A 26,888-nucleotide genomic window follows, 5' to 3' on the forward strand; every position below is an offset into this window, starting at 1 on the left:
TTAATTGGCTAAAGAGATTGAGTATAGCTTTATTTAGTATAATAAGTAGCTTATATTAATCAGCTAAGATTAAGGCGCTTATCAAATAAGTTTAACCAACAATGTATGTGTGTGTGTGTATGTTAATTAACTTAAATCGTAGTTAAACAAAATCTGTCTCGACCGAGACTCCGGAATTTCCGGACGATTCTCGAGGGGCAGTCACGTGCCAAGCATTCCTGTCGTATCTCTCCCTGCCCCTCCGTTCTTCTCAGCACGTCTCATGTCCTCGATCTTAAAACCTTAAAAGCGCGTCCACGCATTTCTTTTAAGGGTTCGCTGCATCGCCTGCATTTTTACCCTCTGACGCACAAGTTAATTTTTATCTTATTTATATTAGATTAAAATATAATTTTATTTCACTCACTCGCATAATATAATTTAAATTATATTTAAAATTATATAAAAAATGCTATCGGACAATCGTATTTAAAAGTAAAATGAGATTACAGACTGATATCCCGAGAGATGTAAGCGTAAAAAAAGAACTACGAAGCTTACGAGATCATTCTTAAATTGGAAGATATATCTAACAATAAGAGAACAGAGGGTCTCTAACGAGTTCTTCGGATGAGAAAATTATTGAATCGTGATACTAGGCCACCTCTCTCCATTAAGATTTAATCGCTCGATCGCGCTGCGATATCATTGCAGGTAACCTCGCGCAGATAAGTAAAACCGCGATGACTCATACGCTAAAATATGAAGCGCGCGTCACTCGTTTGCCTTGCAAACTTGCGAGCATCGTAACGGTGACGGTGCATCGGGGGGTCTTTGCGACAAAATTTACAACAGCACATACGCAATTGCGATTTAAATCGCTGAGTTTTCGCACTACGCGATCCTCCTCGTCGCATCCTGAATGGAATCGTGATACGAACTTTCTCGATCGCCGAGTGCCAATCTCCTGAGGAGTGTCAACCTCATGATATATTCAAAGCACATAACGCGTCTCGCCTCGGCCAACGTAGTACAATCAGATACATTAATAACTCCTGCATCTACGAAGATAGACGCGCGACTCACCGATTCTCTTCGTTTCTTCGAAAATACAAAGTAATCGAAGCATTACAATTAATTGCACAGTTAAAAAAAAGATTGCTTCCGTAGTTTTTTTTTTTTTATGCTGAATATGATTCCCGTTTCCAAATTGCTTTATCACGTCACAATTTTGAGAAGTTAAATAAACAATTTTAAGAAATAAAAATTAATAAATACAGATATCAAAATTAAAAAAAAAAAAAATAGAAAATGTTTAAATTGTTACAAAAATCTATGCATACATTTTGAATCTGTCAATTGTGATATTAGATTTATTATATGATATTAATATTTATTCGACTAAAAACTCTTTCGTGCAATTTTAACTGCGAATTTCTCGAAAATCGTGACGTGTGATGAAGCAAGCGATTAAGCGGAAACCGGACTCGTATTCAGCATAAAAAAAAATTACAGGAAGTGACTTGTTCTAATCGTGTCCGAAAAAAAGTTACTTTTTGTTGGACTGTCTTATTCAAGCGAAAAGCATAAGCTTTTAAGTATCACAAAGAAACTTTGTCGCAAAAAGTCTAAGCGTGAGCATGGCACATTATTTCTGCACCTGTCTATAGCACAGCTTACTACAAGCGTAACTTCTCTTTCCCCTCCCCCGCTGTGCCCTTTACGCTACTCCGTTTCTTACTATTATACGTAGCAAGAGAAAAACCGACAAGCATTCATCAGATCTCCCGCGTCTCGGAGAAACGTCGGTAAACAGTGGACAATGAAACTGGAGGCAAACGCTTCGATATCTGAAGATACCTATTTAGACGGAACGATCTTTCTTTTTTTAAAAAAAATTTTCACTGTACGTGCCGGCGCCAGTCCAGGATGATCAAACCGTTTCGTATCTCGAGGATGCGTCCTTTTTTCGTAGGGTCGTGTCTTGGCATATTTGAAGTTTTACTTTATCTCTCAATGGATCCTAGTAGTCTTGAATTTATTAATGTACGGTTGAAAATTCCGAGATGTTCCACTATATTTCTTGTAAAAATTTTTAGTACATATTTTTATATAAATATATTATAATATAAATGTAATATAAATGTAATTCATTTTATTTCCATAGGATATTTCCATAGGAAACATACCAAGTGTGTTGAATGCTCGATGCTGATATAAAGATTCTATAATTCCTCTTATTCAAAATTGCAAATATTCCGATGCTTTTTCTCGTCGGTCTAATCGTAAGAAACGTGAGAAAAAAAGCATAGTCATCCCACGAATACTGTACTTTCGTTTAATCGTGTCGCTTCAAAGTGCTCCATTTTGATATTGTACTCACTCTTCGGATACCGTCATTCTTTCAGCCTTGAAGAGATACTCTTTTCACGTCACGTCACATCAAAGAACACGTCGTCGAACCGCAAAGTCAATTCTGCCACTGTGTTTTCTGGGAACGAAACGAACGATTCACAAATATTGGATGTAACTTTCCTCATTAAATTACAAAAAAAAAAAAAAAAAAAAAAATCGATATTTTTCCCTGCTAAATTCTAATATAAAATGTATATCATACATACCGGATTAGATAAAAAATAATAAATAAATTGTTTTAAAAATAACTTTCATGAATGATAAATATCCTCTCCCTTCCCCCTCCCAAGAAAAAAAAATTGAGAATTTATTTTTAAATTGTTCTTACAAAATTTTTATCGTCGTGAATTTTTGATAATAAAATTCTTTGACGAAGAAAGAGAATCGTTCTCATCGTTCTCGAATCTGTCCAACAAAGAATTATGCTCTCTTGAGAACGACACTAATCGTGGATAATCGAGACTTGATTCGTATTTATTAAGCTATCTATGTCTATATTAATCTTTCCCATCATCTCCAAAAAATCGCGACAAATAAAAATTTGTTAACAAATGCGTGGAGGAGTATTATATGTACAATTTTCTCTCATAAAACTCGAGAATTCAAGTCCAAAATTCCTCGGAACAATGGCACACATTCCGGCAAATTTCGGACTCCGTCGAGACTCACTCTGCGAGATCCAACCTGAGAGAGGGCATGCACACGCGGATCCCTTTCTTACATCGAAATATTTTCTCCCTCCATTAGTTTTCCAATTTTTGTACGCGTTAGAAGACGCGTCGGAATTTATTTCGCGGCGTTTCCACAGTTTTTCTTTTCGATTGATTCGAGGGAAAAAAAAAACAAAAAAGAAAAAGAAAAAACGGACTTCCTCCAGCGCACTTTTCGGACAATGTTCGATACACCGCGTCGCGTACACACTCGCGACAACAATCAAACACTCGCCGCCACACCCAACGACGCTGCTTGTTGAATTCCACGCGCGTGGTGACGAGCTCCGCGCGTTCCTGCGTACGGCAAAGCGACTGACAAACCGACGAGGTAACTCCATCGGGCCCCGAGAATGAGGAAGGGGGGGGGGGGAAAGGGAAGAGGGGACTTCCCTTGCTACGCACGGTATCCTCCCCGCTTTGGAGTATCACCGGCCGTTACGGCCGTTTTTCGTGAATCTCGCGTATCCCGCTACACATCGCGAAGTTCGAGGAAGTCGAAATGAGAGTGTGGATGTAGAGCGAGATACCTGATGGAGAGATTCGTGGTTGTTTTGTCCCGCCAGGTGTTCGATTGAGATTGTTAAGATGACACAAGTTGTACCGATATTATTTCTCATTTCGTTTATAGCGTGTCTGAAATTCTCTCGTCGATCGAACGCATCGGATCTTGCCACTCACGGTCCCGTTTTATCTCGTTTCCGCTTCTACGCCGCAAATTTCAACTATATATGTGTATGACGATGAATTTCTCTGGATACGCACACGGCAATAGTACGCTTCTACCTGCTCTCGCCTTCCCTCTCTCTTTCTCTTCCTCACTCTCACCCTCCCCTTCCCGATCCCTACTATTACTACGCTCGCACGTGACGTACACACTGTTTCAGTGGTTCCCAAATCTTTCCGTGTATTGCACATACTAGGAACAAGGAATGCCTTAACGCATAAAGTCAAGTACATTTTAGGACGTACTTGAATTGCCCCAAATGTGCTCAATATTTTATCTCTCTTAAGTTCCTGGCGCCCGGAATATACATACATATATGTGTGTGCGTGTGTATAAAGTATTGACAATTTAATACATATATCAAAAATAATTTTTTTCTGATGTTGTGCTTTCTCATGTCAAATTTTAATTATAAATTACTTTACGAAATAATCTCTTTCACCTCTCAGCAGCCAAATTGAACAACTCCACTGTTTGTAAATTTCTTAATTATAATATCAGAGCACATAAAATTAACAATAATTATCCTTTATAAGCATTACGTGCTAATATAAGCATTACGTGCTTCGATATTAAAATTAAAACTTACAAGATGGAATTAATCGATTTTGGCTTCTTATATAAATATTGAACAGTGTCATAGAATTTTCTAAATTCTTCGCGATTGAAGGATATCGGCGAACTTTAGGCGCGCTTCAATATGTTTTCAAGGCCTCGTAATATAAATCGTTATATTAAAGAAAGATTCGGAGACCGCTGTTAGATATCAAATGCTTTATACCGGCACCATCGAATTCGGTGGTGCGTGTAATTATTGTGCGTATCGTGCTCGTTATGCTGCTCATCGTCCTTAGCCAGTCCCGGTGCACCGGAAAGCTCGCGACGTAACATTGAGAAACAATTCGCATGAAAGATTTAGATTTCGATCTGAAAAAAATAAAAAATCGCATAAATCGCTCACCCCGCAATCTATCCTACATAATATCCAATTTATAACAATACTCAAATAAAATTTGAGAATGATATTACAGAGTAGTATATACTCCACTTAGATCAAAAATAATATTAAAATTTAGAATTTTAAAGAAATGTCTGTAATGTATTTGGGTACAAATTGCTGCAAATATCATTATGTTATTAATAAATGATGATTTTCTCAAATATGTCGTGAGAGATATTTAAAAAAACGTAAAAAAATTATTTCTTCTACTATAAAATTATTTTATATCAAAGTCGTTCTTCTGTATAAAGTTTTCGAGTTATACCGAACAATGCATTCATTCGATCGATGAACGGTCCGTCTCGGACGAGTAATACCTGATTTTATATCCTTCGAAAAACCGGTAGGAGACGCGCGAGGAACAGTCAATGGGAATATAATACCTGCCTTACAGGAGTATTCGAAAGGGTGAGCACATGCTCGTTCGTATAATGATATAATAACGCGAATCGCCACGAATGTCATCGCGCTCGTCTCGATTTACAATCAGAAAGTTTAAGTAACGGCGAACGAATCGGATGGCTATGCAGGATGAATCGAATTAACCATTTCCTTGATTTATTCGAATGTATATATTTATTTGGCTATCGTATATATATATATTTTTAGCTGATTAAAATATTGCTCCGATTATTTCGAAAATATTAGATGTTTTTATAACAATGCATTTTTTCGCAATTGTTAATACAGAGAAAATAATTGTGAATGAATAGCAAAATTAATGTAAAATATAAATCATAAAATAAATAAACGAAATAACAAACATCTGATATTTTATGAAGTCTTCTATAAAAAATATTCGAAGGCACAGAAAATATTCAGAAATAATTTTCTCGATTTACTTGAATGTGCGATGTTCGCTTTTTTTTTTTTTTCCACGTAATCTTTGTAGTCTGATAAAGAAATTAAAAAATGCTAGACAAGTCTATCTGTTTTTGGTATTATTGTGACATAGAATAATCTTAAAAGTGTTCCCGGATCTTTCTAATCTTGAGCTGTTTGTCAACAATATTTGATTGTTTCAGAATTACTTGTTGCAAAATTATGTGTTTGATATAGTTTTATCGCGTGATACACCCATCATAATATCATCAGGTATATCTTTGAAAGATTTATGTTTTCACGCTCATTCTAACATTCTTGCCGGATATTAAATTTAGCAATGAATTTTAGTACTTGTCACAGATAAAAAAAATTTTATCAAAAATATCAAAATGGAGAAAAAAATATTTCTCGTTTTAAATATACATGTATATAAAATTCTCTCTTTTCTACAGTACAAAAAGAAAAATAGGGACCAGCTTATTCATACTCATGAATAATTTCGTTTCCCGAGCAATACGACCAAAACTCTGGAACTTCTGGCAGCGACTATTATCGTGCATTTAATTATGCTATAGCTGTTGCACTATCGCGTTTAATATATACATCACAGACGACGTATGTACTAACGGCTTGTTTATTGCACTTAAGCGGCCGTTTCCTGCCTTGTATCTAGGTATTGCCCCTCGTGTATATTCTGTAATGCACATTCCTGTAGCAAAAGAGCACGCATCACTCCCTTCCCTCTCTCTCTTTCTTCCTTCTTCATTAACGTCCATCCGAATGTCCATGTCGCGAAACACGCGTTGTTGTGAATTAAAACGGCAAATTACACAGTAGGTGTAATTTGTTCATCGTGTACTTTCTCTCGATCGACAGATTCTTTCATTTCCTACAATATACAATGCGTGCTATATAATAAATATTTTTATGTTTAAAGAGTATTTCAAAACTATAATATATCATTTTTTTACCATCTATTCCTCTCGTCGTTATCAAATTTATTTAATATCGAAAACTGAATTATATAAAATATATATAACATTTAAAAGTATAAATAATAAAATAATTTTTTTGCAGATAATTTTGAATGGAGTTTAAATTTATATTACTTTCTTATTATAATAGCGCAATTTTTAAAAAATTGGCAAATTTGTAGAGATTATGATCTTCTATTAAATTTTTGACGATCAAAACTCGACTTCGTTTAAATAGTAAGACACTGGGCGTAAAATGGATTTTATCAGCAACTTGCTCTCAAAAATAAGAGCTAGAACGCAGAAAATTTTTCTTAATTCATCGTCGCGCTTTCGCATTCGCGGAATCAGATTTAACGGTATAACGCCATAGATACTTTCTATTCTCGTTCATACTTTCTATACATAATCGCCATCCTAGTAGAAATGTCGTCTATCGATTGTATTAGTATATTCTGTTTTGCGTAAATTTCTTAAAGAAAAATACAAGAGCGTTGATTCTGATTTCATGAAACTTTTCTACGGTACTGCGAAGGAAGCCACGAGAGCACGAAGGTCGCGAGTATGTCGTTGCATCGTCGTTACCTCGAATACCTCCAAGTGCCTAAATCTCTACAGAACACATGTCATTGCGGGCAACAAATCCAAACGATCGAGTGAAAAAAATCTTCTTGACCAAGCCATTCGTATCAGATAAAAAAAATACTATGTATAGTATACGAAAAGCAGCGGTCATCGAGCGTTAAATTGATGAGAAATAAGATAATATCAGATTCGATCCGCGATTTGTTTTGATAAAAAAAAAATGTTTAAAAAATAAAAATTAATCAAAGAATGCGCAATTAAATTGTAAAATTCACTAATTTTAATGTATAAAAATCGTTAATAAAAATATATTACAACGTAATAGAAAATTAATATAGTAACAATTATAATATTCTGCTTTTGATATACTTTTACATATACTTGAAGTTTTCAAATGTCCTCAATTATCTCTAAAGTATTATGATACATATATAAATTTCAATACATATTAGTATATTTTTGATGTCTAATATATATTCTATTTAAATGCCAATCACAGGAAGCTGTCTAATGAAGTTGATAAGTTTGCATGCGAATATTCGGCACGCAATTTAACTTTTAGTAAAACGTCCACATTTCTCACGGGTTATTATGCAAATTAATTTATAGATGAAAAATTCATCGATGCGAAATTCGAAAATTCTATACCGATAGCGATACCAATCACCATAAGCCATAAGAAATACTGCGAGTGAAAGGCGTCAATAATCGGGAGCGTTATAAGGGGCGTTTAAAAAATTCGCGCATACTATACACTCTGCTATATATGCGTGGTGCGAGTAAATAGAAAAAAATAAAGAAATTGCATTACTTTTACTTCCTCTCCCGTAAAATAATAAAACTTTGTATCGTGGGTCAATCAATTTCTAATCCTTCAATCATCTCTTCATATATATGTATATTCGGAAACGATGTTATATTTTCGCATATGTATGTTTGATCGATCGCTTCGATTTTTTTCTCACGGTCTCTCTTCTCTGCTTATTTTTATCACATATATATTAGATAGATGTATATATGATTAATATATTACAAAATTGCTTAAAGATGGATTGAAACTTGTATCCTCTGATAAGCTTTATATCTCAGGAATATTTCTGAGTTGTAATAATTTAAATTATTTCGATAATTATTACATCTATATATATCATTATATATATATATATATATATATATATATATATATATATATATATATAAATAATATATTTAATATTAATAATATTAATAATAATATATTTTATATAACATATTTAAAATAAATGATATGTTAAATGTATAAGTAAATTATAAATATTTTGTTTGAAATAAAGCAGCATGAAATTGGAACTGCTTAATTATTGCCCTAAAGGTAATATATAGAAATGTTTTTGTGTCCTTTTTGGAAAATCCAATTAAAGTTTGCGCATATAAATATAATGACGCGTAATATTAATGAATACGGAACGTGATGCGAACCTGAGATTAAAATTAGAAAAGGCAGGTAACAGTTGGCGATATCGCTGTTGCGATCGCAAGTGTCGCAGGCATCGGCAGTGTCGTACGTCGCACGGTGTCGCACGATAAGGAGGCGCGATATCAACAGGTCCGTCCGATACGCATCGCGTCACGTCATCGTCGCGGACAAAGCGAATACGCGCGAGACGTTCCTACTCCATTACGCGTATCTTCGATATACTACGCATAATTTATCTTCGTGATCCAGAAGGTGAGACGCAGTTTCCTCTCGAAGGTCTCTCCTTGAAAATTCCACTACTACTCTGAAGTACACCGGTTATACCGTGGCATCCGCTCCTCACCAATACGCGCGAGGAATCTCGCGCGGCACCGCCGCTTCTCCGTTCGCTCGTCCAGCCGCCGCGTCGATCGAACGCATATCTAAGCGCGTTCGCACGATTCTGAAAAAAAGGCGATCTTGCGTAAACAGACGCGAGGGAAACTCGCGTCTTCTTCGCGCGCGTCGTCTCGCGACACTGGCGAAACCGCCGGGGCGCACCGGAGTGACGTGACGTTAGCGTCGGGCGTGCTCGGAAGTAGTCCGCAACTGTCACCGTGGTTCGTCGGATACGCACGATGCACGATACACTTCACTCACTACGTCACTCCCTCGAAAACGCACAGGCGTGATTATTATAACGCGCGCAACCGTAAGCACACACGCGAGATCGCGAAGCTAGCGAATACCTGCCGTTGTGTATTCGTGTAACTTCGCGAACAGTACGCTGACAAATGAACTACGAATTCGATCCTGAAGATCCCATGCGGTGAAAATGCGAAGCTTCGACGTCAGGGCTATCAACGTCGAGGAATTAATTTCCTATTTTTATATACATATAGATCTCTATACATAACTATTTACGCAAGCGCAAAACGTCATATTGTAGACACAAGCCGTAACTTTGGGCTTCAATTGGTCGCAGTTTTTTCTCCCTATTCCGTATCTAATTATAGACATGTAGAGATCAGTGATAACGATATTCGCAAGCGAAGTCTAACTATTCATACAGATAAGAAGAAGAAGTGATAACGATAATAGAAATAAAACTATTCGTTATTTTAAAAAATATAGCGAAGTTACTTTTTTATATAAATAATATATCTATTTCTGAAATTTATGTAATGATGAGACATCGACGAGGTATTGAGAGACTTAATGAATTTAATTAATTAATTAGTTTTAGTGAATCAGTGAATTAATTCTCTGTAAAATTCATTAATAAATTTCTTCAGTAAATTAATGTATAAAAATAAAAAATAAAAATTTGATAATTAATTCTCTCATTAATATATTAATTGATTAATCAGGTGAGATAATAAATTATTGTTACTGAGAAAATTTCATCAGGATAATTCTATCGGATTTAAACGACGTGTGATATCCGCGAAATATATATATATATATACATAAATACTACGTGAATCAGGTATCGAGTCACGGTATCGAGTATAAGCATACGTGTTTCACTTCCGCTTCCGCAGATGGTTAGGTTTCGCCATTTGGATCGTGACCATTGTTAAGGTTAAGGACCAAAAGATCATCGTCGTTCACGACGAAAGGGGAGGCCGACTGCTCCCTGAAGACGAGCTTCACGCTCACCGACGTTCGCGTTTTCATCCCCGTACAGCTCCGTATCGACTTGTCGGCACGTCGGCATATCGAGACACTTTTTATCACTTTAGCACTGACGAAACATGGCTTATTGAAGAAGATGACGGGCGTGCGAAAAGATATCATTTCTCCGAGGAGAGGAGACGGAGGAGACCGCAGCTGCGACGAGACGAGTCACCAGACTGGCTATAATCGATTCACAAATGGATGTAAAGACGAAACTTACGCCGTCCTCTGCCGAGGGGACTGCTACTGATGCGAGAGAGAACCAAGGTACATCCATCTCAAGGTCATCGCGCAATGGTCTTTATTAAGAAGTCACAACGGATTGTTATCGTCGTTGTTTGCTTCGCAAAATATTTATCCTTATGTTTCGATTTTTTCCAGATGTTAACAACGAGCTCTATCTTGGAACATTGCGCAAAAGAGAACCTACTAGTAAATTTGCTAAAAATGAAACAAAAAATGAACCAACAAAGTACAATGTACAGAAAGCAAAAGATTTTGTTAAGAGACAGAGACCTAAAGGACAACATCATGGCGGTGCAGAGAAGAATTCCAAGGTTGATTTGCATATATGGAACATGCTTCTATTTTTTTTTTTAATTTAGTTAGGTTTCATATGTATATATATATATATATATATATATATATATATCCAAAAGTAATATGTAATGGCTTGTTGTTAGTACAAGACAAATGTCATGCTAGAAACCCAGATTTTCAATGTATATTCACAGGTAGTGGAAAACAAGCTACCTGAGTATGACTCAGTATTGGTCCAAGGAAGAAAAATAAATGGCAATTATTTGCTGAATTTTCACTATGCACGAAATATAACGCGAGATGCACAAAGCAGGGATGTAGGAAGACATAGTTTCAACAATGATAGATTGCTTCCACCGGTGCAGCGACATAAGTACAACAAAGAACAATTTATACAAGCTAGGTAATAATCCTACTACTATTTCTAGTTAATGGCACAAAAAAATTCTGTTCATACTGCCAGAGATCAAGTTTGCTATTGGATAGGAGTTGGACGCACTGTGCGCAAATCAAGTATGATAGGCAGATAGTATATAGTTACATTATAGTTAGATGAGTATATTGTTTTTATGAAGAAATTAGCAGATGAATGACCTAGATTGAAGACTGTATGTGTTGTGTACTTTTCTGATGAGTGTGTGGAGGGTATTCAACTTAGGAACTTGAAGGATCGTTAATCCCCAGCAACTGTGCGCAACAGTCACCCTTTGCAGCAAAATAATAATTCTGTTCATATGAGCAAGATAGTCTCCTTACTTGGATATCCATCCATTATCCAAAACTATAGATATAACTGATTATTTCAATTGCTATTCAGATATATTTAGCTTATCTATGCAAAACGAAAAAAGTATCTCATATGATAATATTGCACATTAGAATTATATAAAATTTTGTAGATACAAAATTTCCAAAAATTCAGTTATTTGATTTCTTTCAAATTATTTCAAAATAAATTTATGCTGGAGAACCTGGGAACTAGAATTCGATTATTAATAATATCATTAATATATTGTTAAATATGCTATTGTTTATATGCATATTATATCAGATAATAATGTGTACAAATTATATGAAAATAATTTTGGAAATCTATACATTAAATATGTATACATAATTCCTATTTTTATATATATTGATAGCTGCCAGTTTGTTGTGACTACAAGCGGAGATTATTCCTTATATTTGACCAACGCTGATATTCTTGTGGATTGGAAATTGATTGAGCAAATTGTAAGTTGTTTCCATTATAACTCACAAATTTTGTTATAATGAAAAATTTATTGCAAAATTTTCTTACATATATATCATTACTGATGTGTGATTAATTGAGTCTAATTTAAAATGGTTGTCCTATTTCCAGAAATTACACAATTCAGAAAATCTCTGTTGCCCTATTTGTTTACATGCACCAGTCGCAGGCAAAATGACTCGCTGTGGTCATGTCTATTGCTGGCCCTGTATTCTTCGTTACTTACGTTATTGTCAAGAAACAGGCAATTACAAATGCCCTATTTGCGATGAATATCTTCATAAAGATGACTTAAAAAGGTAATTGTACAGAATTATTGTTACTGTGTATTATAATACACATGATATTGAAATGTTTTTGAAAATATTCAAAGTATATACATATATATATCGGATGTACATGCATATATATATATATATATATATATATATATATATATAATCTTTTAGTGTGGTCGAGATTACGCGAAATACATACAACTTGGGTGATACAATCAATTTACGTTTGATGCGACGCGAAAAGACTTCATTATTTGCGACACCTATGGAACCTATGATTCATCCACCGACAACATTTTTATCCGTTTCGAAAAGTGCTGCTAATCAGATATATTCAAAACTTCTTATTGCAAATGTAAAAGATGTAAGTTGATAAAAACTCCCAATGCTCTTAAATACAAGAGTGAAATGCAAATGATAAAAATTGTCTTCAGATTATGGACATCATAGAGCGCGAGCGTTTTGAATTAGAACTTGAACTTAGGGATAATCCAGATATGGCTTTTGACATCGACCAAGCACTCAGCGAGTTATTGAAAAGGAAAGAAAAGTTATGGAAGGTAACAGTATCATAACTATATATTATTATATCATACATATCTCATGGAATAATAAAAAATATGTTATGCAATATAAGGATACAGAGTCTAAAGATGCTCTATCCATGGAAAATACAATAAAAAAAGACATTACTGAGGAAACACCACACGGAAATGAAATAAATGCCAACAAATGTTGCAAAGAGGATGTTACGCCTTTAGAAAAACAATCTTCAATGGATAGTGTTTCCAGTGATAGCCAATCTGTTTCAAATCCTCCCAAATTTTTATACTTTTATCAAGGTAAATCATTGCATAGATTCTTAGATATGTTATAGTTTAGAGTTGAAAATTTAAGACTTTAGATTACATGATGCTTAATATTTCAGTGATAAGATTAATGCTACATTTATTAATTAATTTCTAGCTGAGGATGGACAGCACTTATATCTTGATAGATTGAATGTGAGCATGTTGAAAAAGCAATATGGTAGTCTGGAGTATTGCCCACCTGTTATAACGGGTAAGCTTCTCGAGAAGCAAGCGAGCATCTGCACAGCTAACTTGAGGAAGAAATTACCATGTCTTTCTCACTTACCACTTACTTGTTTATTCGAATCAGTTGAGATTGAATTAAAACCGCCACTCGTATCGGAGGAAGTTCTTTGTAATTTCCATGGTAATTAGTCACATCTTCTATTATAAAATTTACTTCTTCAAATATATTGTCATTATTATTATTATTATTATTATTATTATTATATTGATTTTATATTGCCAGAGCAATTGAATTTGAGAGAGAAAAACAGAGAACAGAAGAAACGCGAAGAAAATAAAAGGGAGAAAAAAATAATAGAAATTGAGAATAGACTGATTGGCATCTATCCAACGCCTAACATTGACATCGAATCGCATCAACATTTTCCTCAATTGCAAGCAGAACTACAATTTTCCAAGTGAGTGCAATAATCTCATCTTCATTAATATCGCCGTCATTAATATTGCCTTCATTAATATTTTCTGCATACATGAACATTTTGTACCTATGCAAGTTGTAATGTCTAATGATGTAGAAATATCATTTGATTTATTTTGCTTTGTGACATAGCGAGCATATACTGTCGCTCTCAGAATCGGCAACTTCGAGTATCGCTAGTAGTCCACCTTTGAGCGCGTTCGATGAAATTCCGAAACAAGAAACGGACCATTCATCGCATGGACAGATCCGAACATTTGCCGATATAACCAAAAAGTTATCGTCAACAATACCAATAAAGACGTGTAACAAATCTACCAATGCTTGGCCGTCTGTAAAATCGAGAAAATACAACGTTAGTACAACGTCATCCAACAAGGACGAAGAAGTATCGGCGAAAGAAGCAACAAAGACGCATGATAAGTCTGCCAATGCTTGGCATGTAAAATCGAAAACGTATTCTGGTACAAGTACTTCTTCTTCCAATGAAGATGAAAAAAAAACCTACGTTTCTGAACGTGAGTCGCGCTATTTTGACTATATATTGAATGATCAATGACTGAATTGTCAGAGTCAAGAGTATATAATGAATCGGTTAAAATTTTTTCCTATCTCTTAACTTAATCGTTGTCGTTTTCAGAAACGAAGGACGAGGGTAGTGCAGCCGGCAAGAAGAAGAAGAAAAAGAAGAGTAAAGGAACTGTACTGTTAACGACTGGCATGACATCTGGTTATTCTTTGTAATTACCTATATAATCGCATATGATATTTTTTGCGTGCTAATTTTTTGCTATATAATGGTAATTGGTAACTTTATTGGATCAATTGTAGAAAATTTTTAATTTCGTTACAGCTCTTGTGTGCTATCATTATTTGATATCGTAGGGCATACGTATTGAATGTCTTTACTTCTGTACTGAAAATTATTGTAATTCTTTACCATATAACGAACAATTATTTGCTGTAGGGTTCTCACACATTGTGCTTACAAATAAAATTTTACTTCAATTACGCTATTAGTATTTAAATGAGTTAAAGAATGTCTCAGAGATCTCTCTTCCTCTTTTCAAGACCTAAAATGTATACTTATTTTAGGTATAAGAAAATGCATGCGAATAAAACAATTTGCAATTATTATTTACGTTAACTTATTAAATTTGCGCTAAACAAACACTGTATAAGCGATAAAAAAATTGTAATCGCATCACGGATTTTTCACTTATCAAACAATTTTTCTATTCTATTCAAATAATGCATAATGCTCTTTTTTTTTGTGTAGTCTCGTTTTCTGATAAGATAATTTACAAATATATATATATATATATATATATATTGCTAATATATACAAATATATATAAAGCTAATATATTACAAATATATATATATATTGTTAATAATCAGTTGTATATATTTCTTTTTCTTTTTAATAAATTTTGTATTCTATACTCTCTCTACTTTTCAACTTTTTACAGCATAATATTCAGAAAATAAAATTCGTGTTTATGAATCTATTTTTTTATTCAAGTATTTGTTATATTTTTTATCTAATATCGCTAAGAATATTATAAATTATAAATGGCAATTCATAAATATTAAAGTTTAGTTATCTATATTATTGTATATTACTGTTTTAAATTACATATCAAATTATCGTGCTTTCCTAAGTGTTTATTATTGGGATAAAAAAATAATACGTTATTCAATTTTTGGGGAATCGCTCTATATATTTACGAAATCTGGAACATAGAAGATTAACAAAGTAGATCTTTATCGGAATAAATCATAAGTACACAGTACGCAAATAAAATAAATAAGTAAATAAAGCATATACGCATTTACTTCGACGAAAGAATACAAAAAAAGGAACTCTAATAAAAGACGACGTGCGCTAAAGGAACGTATACATAAAAACGGAATGATTAGAGCGAAGACCGTGGTTGTGTGTAATTGTTCTATGTTCGTTTATTCGTTTAATCGCGCATATTAGGTAATGCGGTAATGACGATGGGCAGTAGCAAGTCGAGAAGGTAAGAGATAACTCTTAATCGACTTCCTCGATGGTAGGTCCGGACGCGCCACCGCTGCTGGGTGCTCCACCGGGTGCGGCACCGCCGGCTCCGGGAAAGCCGCCTGGCATACCACCGGGCATACCACCAGCGCCCTGATAGAGTTTCGTAACGATCGGATTGCAGATGCCCTCGAGCTCTTTCTGCTTGTGCTCGTACTCCTCTTTGTCGGCGAGCTGATTCGCGTCAAGCCACTTGATGATTTCATTGCATTTGTCTAAGATCGTCTGCTTATCTGATGCGCTGATTTTGTCCTTGAGCTTCTCATCCTCGACCGTGCTCTTCATGTTGAAGCAATAGGACTCCAGACCGTTCTTGGCTGCAATCGTCTCCTTCTGCTTCTCGTCCTCGCTGCGGTATTTCTCTGCCTCATTAACCATCCTCTCGATGTCCTCCTTGCTTAGTCGGCCCTTATCGTTGGTGATGGTGATCTTGTTCTCCTTGCCGGTGGATTTGTCCACGGCGGAGACGTTAAGAATGCCGTTAGCGTCAATGTCAAATGTGACTTCGATCTGAGGAACTCCGCGAGGTGCTGGTGGGATACCACTAAGTTCGAACTTGCCCAGCAAATTGTTGTCCTTGGTCATGGCGCGCTCACCCTCGTATACTTGAATCAACACACCAGGCTGGTTGTCTGCATAGGTCGTGAAGGTTTGAGTTTGCTTCGTCGGGATGGTGGTGTTCCTCTTAATGAGCGCAGTCATGACACCACCAGCAGTTTCAATACCCAGAGAAAGCGGAGTGACATCAAGCAAGAGCAGGTCTTGAACTTCCTCGGATTTGTCGCCGTGCAAGATAGCCGCCTGTACAGCAGCACCGTACGCCACAGCCTCATCGGGATTGATAGATTTGTTGAGCTCCTTGCCGTTGAAGAAGTCCTGCAGGAGCTTCTGGATCTTGGGGATACGCGTGGAACCGCCGACAAGGACAATATCGTGAATCTGGGCCTTGTCCATCTTGGCATCGCGCAACGACTTTTCAACGGGTTCGAGAGTGCCGCGGAAAAGATCGGCGCACAGTTCTTCGAAGCGCGCTCGGGTGATGGAGGTGTAAAAGTCGATTCCCTCGTACAGTGAATCGATCTCGATGCTGGCTTGCGTGGACGACGACAAAGTACGCTTGGCTCGCTCGCAGGCCGTGCGCAAACGACGTAGAGCACGCTTGTTCGACGTTAGATCCTTTTTGTACTTGCGCTTAAACTCTTGCACGAAGTGATTGACCATACGGTTGTCAAAGTCCTCACCACCCAGATGAGTGTCGCCGGCTGTTGATTTGACTTCGAAGATGCCGTCCTCGATGGTCAAGATCGATACGTCGAAGGTGCCGCCACCGAGATCAAAGATTAGGACGTTTCTCTCGCCGGTGGCCTTCTTATCGAGACCGTACGCGATAGCGGCGGCGGTAGGCTCGTTGATGATACGCAACACGTTCAAGCCCGAGATGGTACCAGCGTCCTTGGTTGCCTGACGCTGCGAGTCGTTGAAGTAAGCGGGGACGGTGATCACGGCATTGGTAACGGTCTTGCCCAGGTATGCCTCTGCAGTCTCCTTCATCTTTACCAAAACCATCGAACTCACTTCTTCGGGGAAGAAAGTCTTCGTCTCTCCTTTATATTGTACTTGGATTTTGGGTTTGGTACCATCGTTTACTACGGTGAAAGGCCAATGTTTCATGTCAGCCTGAACGGTCGGATCCTCAAAGCGACGTCCAATCAGTCTCTTGGCATCTAAAATATTTAAAATGATAAAATAATGTTAGTAATCTTGAAGATCTTGTAATTAATGTTTTATAAACTATGAGAATGAACTTGATTAAATGTCACAATATCTTTACGTTCATTTATTCAAAATAAATCTTAACTTATTTATGTATATTTATCGAAAGATTCAATTATTACTTGTTTATCAAATAAATATGTCCTTTTTCAAATAATAGTGCAAGATTGATAACATAATGTAATGTTAAGATATTTCATGTATGACATTATATCAATTTTAGTCATGTTAATCCTTTCAGATCACACGTATCATTTTAAGTCTATCGATGTTTTAATAATAGAATATCTCGAAGACTTTAATCGGTAAAAAAGTGCTTATAATCTATTTTCTAATTTTCGTTGTACATAACCATTTTCTACAAATGTAAAACAATATACATAAACTTTAGGTTTTTCTCAAGCTCATTGAGGCAACCAAGTCTCTAACAAAATATTATGAACCATGTGACCAACAGAGCAAAAAAAAAAAAAAGTGTCTTACAAGAGTTAATCAATAAAGTACGCCATTAATAAATTAAATTTTATGCACCCGACATATATAAGATAAAATACTTTCGCATCGATATCGAGCTAAGTCGATTCCTGAAAATTTGCCGAGTCACGATTTAATTTGCTAACGTAATTAACATTTCCGCATACACCGAGCGAGCGAGAGAGCGAGCGAATGAGCGAACAAGGAGGAGGAAGAGGCGGCAACTTACCGAAAATGGTGTTGTTGGGATTCATGGCAACTTGATTCTTGGCGGCGTCGCCGATGAGTCGTTCAGTCTCCGTGAAGGCCACATAGCTGGGCGTCGTGCGGTTTCCTTGATCGTTGGCGATGATCTCGACCTTGCCGTGCTGGAAGACTCCGACACAGGAGTAGGTCGTGCCAAGATCAATACCAACTGCGGGTGCCTTCGCCATTTTTTCTCTTCGATTCTGCAAGACACGAGGATAAGATTTCCGTGAGGGAACGCCGAAAGATGAGAAACGCGCGGTGAAAAAAAGAAAGAGAAGAAAAAAAAAATCAGACACCCTCGATCGTGAAAGAGAGAACACAATACCTTTTGATCTTTCTGCGCTTCGATAAAGATTCACACTTCCGTGTAAGTAGGACAGCGAAGAAGTTCTTCGTTTGACGATTCGCAACGTGAGTAACCAAGTCCGCGCCCACGAGCTGTATATATAAAGCCCGATGGGTTCTGGAATGTTCTCACGGCGCAGGAACTATGCGCCGACCAATCGCAGCGCCGGATTCCGTTCGAGCCTGATGCGCGATAGGCCGAGCGTCATCGACCCACGGGACGTCCTCTCCCACCCTTTCCCTTCCCCCACCACTGCCGGAATCAATCGAGCGTCCGTAAATGCCGTTCATCGAACAGAAATAAATTCCTAACCTCGCGACGAAACGAATACGATTCGCCGGAATTCAGAATAATTCTTGGACGATCGGACGTCGTATATGTGATAATGACGGACACGTGGGAAATCCGTCACCGGGGAAAATTCGACGCTAGAACAACGGAAGTCGAACGAAATATGGAAGATGGAAAGATGGAGAATGTTCGCGGGCCTGATTCTAGAAACGCGTAGTACATTCTAGCGCGTGCGCGATACGAGCGTCCAAGGTTTCATGGCACACTCGCGTGTTTGACGTCATGGTAAATTGATCACGCGAGGAGATCGATTCTTTTTCCCGCGCGCGTTTTCCGAGAGAGTATTCACGTAGGTTACGGAGCATTTTTATTTTGACAGAGCATCGATGGAATATATTAATGCGAGAAAAAGAGAGAAAGAGAGAAAACGAGCCCTTCGCGAACTTTATCTAGTTGCATGATTGAATCTTGTACAATTCATAACGACTAATGATATTAGAGTGCAGATTATATTCTGTGGGCGGAAAATTACATATGCACGTATGACATATGTTACACTACGCGATTATATAATGTTGATAAGTTCGATTTTTCAAGCTATAGTAACAAATACATGCGACTATTAGATACACGTGTAGTTCTGGAGACCTCGAGAAAGAGAGAAAATCCAATATTCATTTTATGTATAATTGGCAGGATATGTCTGTTTGATTTTCCAAATCACGGTAACAATTTTTATTACATTTGTATATAAGTCAAATATAGAAATCGTTTCTCTTTATATATGCGTTTAGAAATTGCATTATTTATTTTTAATGGGCGACAATTTTCAGAGAATTTTGTTATACATTATTTATTGTAAAAAAAAATACCTTTTTTTTTTTAATAATAATAATAAATTAAGATCTCATAAAATTGCACAGTTCTATATTGATTAAATCGATATCTACATTCTAGCTATTTTAGACAGACCAGAAACATTTACTCCATGGAAAATATATAATCGGCGGTCTGAAAAAATTATACACGTGTGAGTCATACGTTTCTTGTGTAAGGCATACACGAGCGACTTTATGTTCATCGCATGATACCACGGACACGCGCGTCAAGTTTATTGCGTTTGCATGGAAAAAACTTACAAGTGCGATTCATGCGGTCGATATAAGGATAAACGCAACCGTTTGAGATTCTCGAACGTTCAGCGAAACAATAGAAAGTTTTTTTTATCAGATATATTTCTACCGTATATTGGAAAAATATAACGTATACATGGAAGAAATAAAACACGCGCGAAGACGCGAGAGAACTTTATGATCATCTTTAGTAAAAAGTAAAATTTTTACATTAATAAAAATTATTTAAATTACAACGAAATTAATCGCGTGGAAATAACTCTCTCTCTCTCACATACACACACACACAAGTCAAAAAAAATCACAAGTCATTGATGACGCATTTATTCGCAGTAGAATTAGCGAATTATATTCTTACATCAACGCTTATCTCGAAAAACAGCTTATAATCTACCATTTGAAACATATATGTTTTATATCGATAATATGTACGTTTTTACAGAGAGAGATAAGAAATAATGCGCGATGTCGATCAAGATGAAAAAGTTAAAGAGAAACAAAATATGAAAAGAAAAGGTAGAAAACAAATGTTGTTTTTTTTCTCTGTCGAGATGTTATGGTTGGAAATATAACTTAAAGAGAGAGAGAAGAGATTCATCAATTCAGTATTAATTTATTCATGTATTTTTAATGGAATATTTTACTGTATATAAAATACGCTATTGTGGAAAAAAAATTGTAATATTTGACGATACATTCTTATTTGATGAACCATCGTAGGTCAAGATGTGTTGCTAGGCCAGATCAGGCCAGGTGCGTTTAGCAGTAACGGTTTTTAACGTCGGCTCCTTGAGGAAGCTGCGATACAACAATGTACCGCAAACGGTTTCTCCTTGGAACAGGCATACACAAATTCAAGCAGGAGGTAACCCACAGGGAGAGAGAGAGAGAGAGAGAGAGAGAGAGAGAGAAAGAAAGCCGATGGGTCGGTTGTTTCACAACTAGTTAATTTTAACCATAGCGATTTTTCGTCGCTTTATAAATATAAAGAATCAGTTAAACAGGCGATTTTTCATAGTTTTCACGCGAGGGAAATAGCTTTCGCAAGGAGAAAGTCGATTTATATAAACACAACAGAGTTTTAATTAAATTTTTTATCAAGCGACCTGTGAAACATCGTTAAAATATTCTGAAAATATCGAGTACACACACATATTTACGAAAGTTATATGAAATAATGACTCTGTGATATTATCGAAATGATCTGATGATTAATCGACGAAATAATTCATTCTCAGAATAACATTTGTCGTTCGTAATTATATTTATACAAAATCTTTTCTTTCGTTTCTTTTTCTTCTTTTTTCATATATATCTGTCCTTTTTTTAGAGAATAGGTATATATACATATATAGTATAGCTCTTTTTCTTTCTTATCCCTTCTTCTAACGCTAACATTCCATTATTCGGTTTTTATGGAAACTTTCAAAAACTGCTGTTGATATTTTCGGTTATTTCGTCATCGAAAGTTTTTTAATAATTACTAATGAAAGGATGTGTAAAATGAAGAAAATCCACGTCTTACAATTAAATTATTTAATCTACTTTATGATTGAAACAAAATCTTTCGTTAAATTGATATTATATATTTCGTTTTATCCGAAATCTCTCGTTTATATTCTAGTAAAGATACAATAATATGTCGGTTCGTCCTTGTTCTTTCTGTCTCTCTCTTTTTCGTTCGTTGATCACATTCAGATGCCCACGTGTCCCTTTTAATAATATCCAAGGTGTTTCCGAATCTTTAATCTCTTTGTTTCGAACGGAAGCAGATTATTTGACTGTCTCCGCAAGAATTGGAGACAAATTCTCAACAACTATTAGTGTTTAATTTTTCCTTAATTTTAAAATTAATTTTTTTTTTTTTTTTAGTACAAATTCAATTTGACGATCTCTTTTTTTATTATATATTTTATAATTTTTAAACTTGATAAGTAAATATATCAAATCGAGATTCTATTAAATCAAAATTTGTCGTTGAACATCCATATGTACAAAAGTGCATGCGTAAAATCAAATGTGCATCATGATGCGGAAAATATATATATTTTCATAAATATACGTCACGCGAAGTATTTTTGATTTTCATTGAGACTTTGCTGTCACTGAAAATAAGCGCGAAGACCTCGACGAATAAATATAGCAGCGATATAATATAAGACTGTAGAGATTTATTTTGGACGGGCACAAATTCGTTGTGTCGCTTGTAAATTATTAGTAATAAATTCGATGAACAGAAAACAGATGTTGCGATAGGATGAGCGTGACGTAATCAATAAAAAAAAAAAAAAAAAGTAAAGCCAAGATGTTTCTTTGTTGTTCGAATTTCTCACATTTCAACGTCACAAAAGCGAAATTTTTTAACTCACATTATTCATTGATTATCAGATCGATATAACGAGCTTACATTGAAATGTAGAAATAAAAATAAAATGTATGTGTTGATAGAAACAAATATATATTTTATATTTACTTCTAATATAATTCAATGTATTTAGATATTAATAATTAATTTATATCTAATATATAACATATATTCAATCGATTGTGCGACTGCAAAAAATATTCTGCATTATAGGTAAAAAAAATATATAATAAAATCTCTGACGGATATAAAACAGGAAAGTGGCGACATATGATGGGCGTTTTTAACATGACAAGAACTGATTGTGAGTGCGGTCGATAAGTCGGAGATCTAGCTAAATAACAGATCGCATTACACATATGGCCGCATATCAGCTGTATATCAATATTTTCTCACAAAATCAGCAGATTCCATTCGACGTGCTGTTTGATTGCAGCACGCGATATAAAGATCAACGCGATTGCGATTCGATGCGATTCCTGGCAAGGAACGTGCCTAGAAACAACGACGACAACGACGGATCCTGAAGGACGAGTTATGAGCACCTGCTCCACGTGCTCCACGAGCCGAATTTTCTCAAGCCGCGAATGACACGTCTGTTCTAAGGATGCGATCGCCAACGGGGAATGCCAATAATCTCTCGGCGATATTATTGCTGTCGCTGCTACTTGGCGTGTCCCAGATTCCCGAATCGCATTGCCTGGAGGTGATATACGCGATAAACGCGGGCGGCGAGTCGCATACGGACAGTTATGGAATACGTTACACCAAGGATCCCTTAATGAATAAGGTCGGCACGGCATCCGATTACGGTAAACAGCTGATTATAGGACGCGTCAACAACGTGGACCAGATCCTTTATCAGACCGAGCGTTATCATCACAGTACGTTCGGATACGACGTGCCGATTAGCCAGGAGGGTGATTACGTTTTGATACTCAAGTTCTGCGAAGTTTACTTCAATTCGCCAAATATGAAGGTAAATTTCCTCCACGAAATGGTGACTACATTCTTGAAAACTATTGTCTCGATTAAATTCATAACGTACAATCCTTTGGGCAGGTCTTTGATGTTGTGCTGAATGGTGATCATACCGTGGTCGCCGATTTGGATATCTTCGAAAGAGTCGGCCGAGGTGTTGCACATGACGAATACGTCCCATTCAGGGTACAAGAAGGAAAATTAATATACAATGACGAAGAATCAGACATTTTGGCAGGAAAGATAAGAGTAGAATTTATAAAGGTAAGAGATTAATATGTTTTATATATATGATACAGCATGTAATTGTATCAATATTGTAATTTACAGGGTTACCGGGACAATCCGAAAATAAATGCTATAGCTGTTGTGAAAGGCACCTTAGAAGGTTTGTATTTCTTCATTCTAACGGATATTAGTCTTTGTTTGTAACAAAAATTTTCTTATTGTCAATTATATTTTTATACAGATATACCGCAGTTGGGACCGATACCGCAGGATCCAGAGGAATATCAAAGCATGCAGGAAGAGGAAGAAGAAACTACTGTGCGTAGTCGACACACGAGTGGACCTAGGACACCCGACCCGTACTCGATAGATGATTCATCTGTAATGTTACCTGTTTTCGTAGCCATTGGTGCTTTTATTCCCTTATTGTTCTGCCTATGTAAATTATAAGCAAACAAACGCACATATGCATAGAAATGCCTTGTACTTAAGGGTAACAGTGTTCCCGATTGTTTAGGCTCACTCGATCCATGGGAGAACGTTTAAATATGTAAATAGATAATTAGTAATTAATGCTCCTTTGCATTGCCAGATTTAAAGAGAAACTGGGTGAAAAAAGTATTTATTATTAATTTATACATCTAGATATAATGTGTGGGGTGGGTTTCCTCTCCATCCGCCTTCTAGCGCTTTGGATTATTTGCAACACTTCACACATTTCTCGGATGAAAAATAAGTAAGACATTGTCCTTTTTACACAAAACTTTGTAACATTTAAATGTCTAGTTTTATTTAATTAGATGATTATATAAGTATATATATATATATAAATCTTCAACTCTTAAAATTATTAGCTTGGACTTTAATTTTTAAAATTAAAATAAATTTTATTTATAATTAAATTATATGTTATCTGTTGATAGCGTCACAAAGCGCTTTAAAAATTTTTAATTGCTTAAATTTAGAGAAAAAAAAATTGTTGATGCTTTGAGTTTGATGTTTGACATTAATGGTTACTTTAAAGAGATAAATGAAAGTAGAGAATATATCTGAGTGTATAAAGTATTTCAAAATATTCAACTTTAATTTTAATATTTGATTTTCAACAAATTTGTAAAATCGTTAGTTTTTAAGAAAAAGTTCAATGCATTTTGAAAGAGATCATCATTAGTTGCAGCTTTTCAACCTTTAGTTTCTTAATAATCAAATGTTAAATACAGATTAATTTAGTCATTAAAAATTAAAGTTGAGAATTTTGAGACTATCTACGCATAAATATTTCACATATATCAGGTAAATATAGTTGACTTAATAAGTTTTATCTTGAGACATGGTTTTTCCAGGATGTGAATTTTGTTATGAAATTTTCTTGTTTCTTTATTTTATATTCTAATAATGTGTGTTTTATAAGATTTATTATATATCATGAAACATTTTGTGTACATGTTTTGTTTACACGCTTTCTTCTTTCATTTTATAATATAGAGAATTTGTGTGGGTATGTTAAATGTGCGCGTGCGACATGGATTATATAGTTTTAAAATAAACCTCTCGTAGTTTAGAATCATTATCGAAATGTAGATATCATGATTAAGCAGTTAAGAATCTTATAGTCCATTAAATATCAAAGTATATAAATTCAATAAAAGTATATAGATTCGATAAAACATTAATTTTTTGCATGTTTGAAAGAGAGAGAGAACAATAAATAAGAGACTATTTATATATTTTTCCGTATTTTTCCACAAACGAAAACGAAACCTCAATTCATGTTTATCGGCTCAAATCTGTAATCTTATATAACACACATATATACATATTAAATGATATTATCTAATAAATTATCTAATAGATAACACAGTTCAATAAAAAAACAAGTTTTTTTTTAACACAAGTGTGATAATTTTCTGTATTCTTTTATATTAAATATATTCTGATCTATTTAATAGATTCTGATTTGCTTTATCACATTACAATTTTGAGAAATTTGTTGCAAATGTCATATATACTATAAGTTATACGATTTATACTATAAGTTATAAGATTGATTGAAATGGCCCATTTTTGCAACTTTAATTGTAGATTTTTCACAATTGTGTGACATATGATAAAGTAAAATATGTGAACCGGAATCGTATTCAGCGTCAAAACAGTGAGAAATAATCTATTCGTCGTATTTTTTTTTCTTTTCTACTGAGTTTTATAATTCGAGACATTAATCTTATTGCTTCATATATTTCTCGAAGAAACAAATGATTATCTAACTGCTATCTCTCTTCTACTGCTCTTTGAACGTGTTTCGCGTGGAAATCGAATCGCTTGTATGAAAAGTAATGATTTTTTAAATATAAATATTAGTTTCTTTAACTGAGATATTTTTCTAGATTAATGTTTTATATAAATTTATATAAATCAATTAGAATTATGACTTATATCATTTTGCAGTATCGAAGGAAATCGTTGGATGCTTTATCGTCAACTATCGATTATACAATTGTTTGCAAACCAACAACCGGGAGGATATACACTATAAGTACAATAAATTCAATTGAGCATCGTGCAACGTAAAGAATCGTACATACATGTACGTTCTTAATAGGAATAAGCTCATTCATCCCGTATATACGAGACGACGGAGACGTCACGTGACTCGACGCGGCGGAACGCATCGTCTAAGTCTTTGATGTATGCTCGTCGCTGGCAATTAGCTGTCAATTCATGGCTATACTTATGGTTTTGGAAGGCGGGGACAAGCAATCTGCGAGAAGTGGCGATTGTCCCATGTTCCCTTCAAAGAAGAGCCATACATATATAATATTTCTTATCATATCGAAGCGATTGATGATGAAAATCAAACGTATACGTGTAAACAGACGCGAGCTGATCTCTCTGATAGTTTCATATGAAAGTAGGAATTAAAGGTATATACGAGATATAAAAAATATTATAAAAATATTATCAGAATTTTATATAGATTATATGTTTCTTCTGTTTATTTTACAGAATTTTCTTGTATATATACATTTTTTCCCTGCAAATATATCTACTCGCTATATGATTCACTC

The 26,888-nt window shown here is 35.3% G+C and overlaps 4 protein-coding genes and 1 long non-coding RNA gene across 10 annotated transcripts in view; 3 read left to right on the top strand and 2 right to left on the bottom strand.

Moving 5' to 3' along the window:
• Positions 1-9,476, bottom strand: part of Cno (adherens junction formation factor afadin) — a 37,148-nt gene extending 27,672 nt beyond the window's left edge. For 4 of the 6 annotated variants that reach the window (XM_070301383.1, XM_070301384.1, XM_070301382.1 and 1 more), the window contains exon 1: positions 1,894-2,067. In XM_070301383.1, coding sequence (XP_070157484.1) covers positions 1,894-1,970 — 77 coding nt within the window. In that variant the 5' untranslated portion in view covers positions 1,971-2,067. Of the gene's footprint in view, positions 1-1,893; positions 2,068-2,362; positions 2,471-8,673 lie in introns of those variants that run through there. The other 2 variants (XM_070301380.1, XM_070301381.1) reach the window with 2 other exon arrangements.
• A 701-nt stretch (positions 9,477-10,177) lies between these two features.
• On the top strand, positions 10,178-14,917 carry LOC138936198 (E3 ubiquitin-protein ligase RNF10). Its single transcript, XM_070301387.1, has 12 exons — positions 10,178-10,597; positions 10,712-10,887; positions 11,065-11,273; positions 12,013-12,103; positions 12,234-12,421; positions 12,572-12,764; positions 12,835-12,960; positions 13,038-13,242; positions 13,367-13,618; positions 13,721-13,895; positions 14,048-14,433; positions 14,556-14,917. The coding sequence occupies exons 1-12, from the start codon at positions 10,528-10,530 to the stop codon at positions 14,657-14,659; spliced, it is 2,175 nt and encodes a 724-aa protein (XP_070157488.1). The 5' UTR covers positions 10,178-10,527; the 3' UTR covers positions 14,660-14,917.
• A 701-nt stretch (positions 14,918-15,618) lies between these two features.
• On the bottom strand, positions 15,619-18,912 carry Hsc70-4 (heat shock protein cognate 4). Its single transcript, XM_070302248.1, has 3 exons — positions 18,805-18,912; positions 18,460-18,679; positions 15,619-17,707 (listed from the first exon to the last, which is right to left on the bottom strand). Exons 2-3 carry the CDS (start codon positions 18,662-18,664, stop codon positions 15,957-15,959), a joined length of 1,956 nt encoding a protein of 651 aa, XP_070158349.1. The 5' UTR covers positions 18,665-18,679; positions 18,805-18,912; the 3' UTR covers positions 15,619-15,956.
• LOC138936661 (uncharacterized) lies at positions 18,451-21,448 on the top strand. Its single transcript, XR_011447413.1, has 3 exons — positions 18,451-19,841; positions 20,074-20,146; positions 20,692-21,448. It is a non-coding gene; the product is annotated as an uncharacterized lncRNA (long non-coding RNA).
• A 1,455-nt stretch (positions 21,449-22,903) lies between these two features.
• Positions 22,904-25,687, top strand: LOC138936660 (malectin-A). The gene is made up of 4 exons (XM_070302249.1): positions 22,904-23,593; positions 23,677-23,859; positions 23,926-23,983; positions 24,065-25,687. The coding sequence occupies exons 1-4, from the start codon at positions 23,222-23,224 to the stop codon at positions 24,271-24,273; spliced, it is 822 nt and encodes a 273-aa protein (XP_070158350.1). The 5' UTR covers positions 22,904-23,221; the 3' UTR covers positions 24,274-25,687.
• Positions 25,688-26,888: the final 1,201 nt, after the last annotated feature.

Source organism: Polyergus mexicanus, unplaced genomic scaffold, assembly GCF_030449975.1.
Source record: "Polyergus mexicanus isolate NDT 795.1 unplaced genomic scaffold, iyPolMexi1.0 SCAF_9, whole genome shotgun sequence".
Taxonomy (NCBI): Eukaryota; Metazoa; Arthropoda; class Insecta; order Hymenoptera; family Formicidae; genus Polyergus; species Polyergus mexicanus.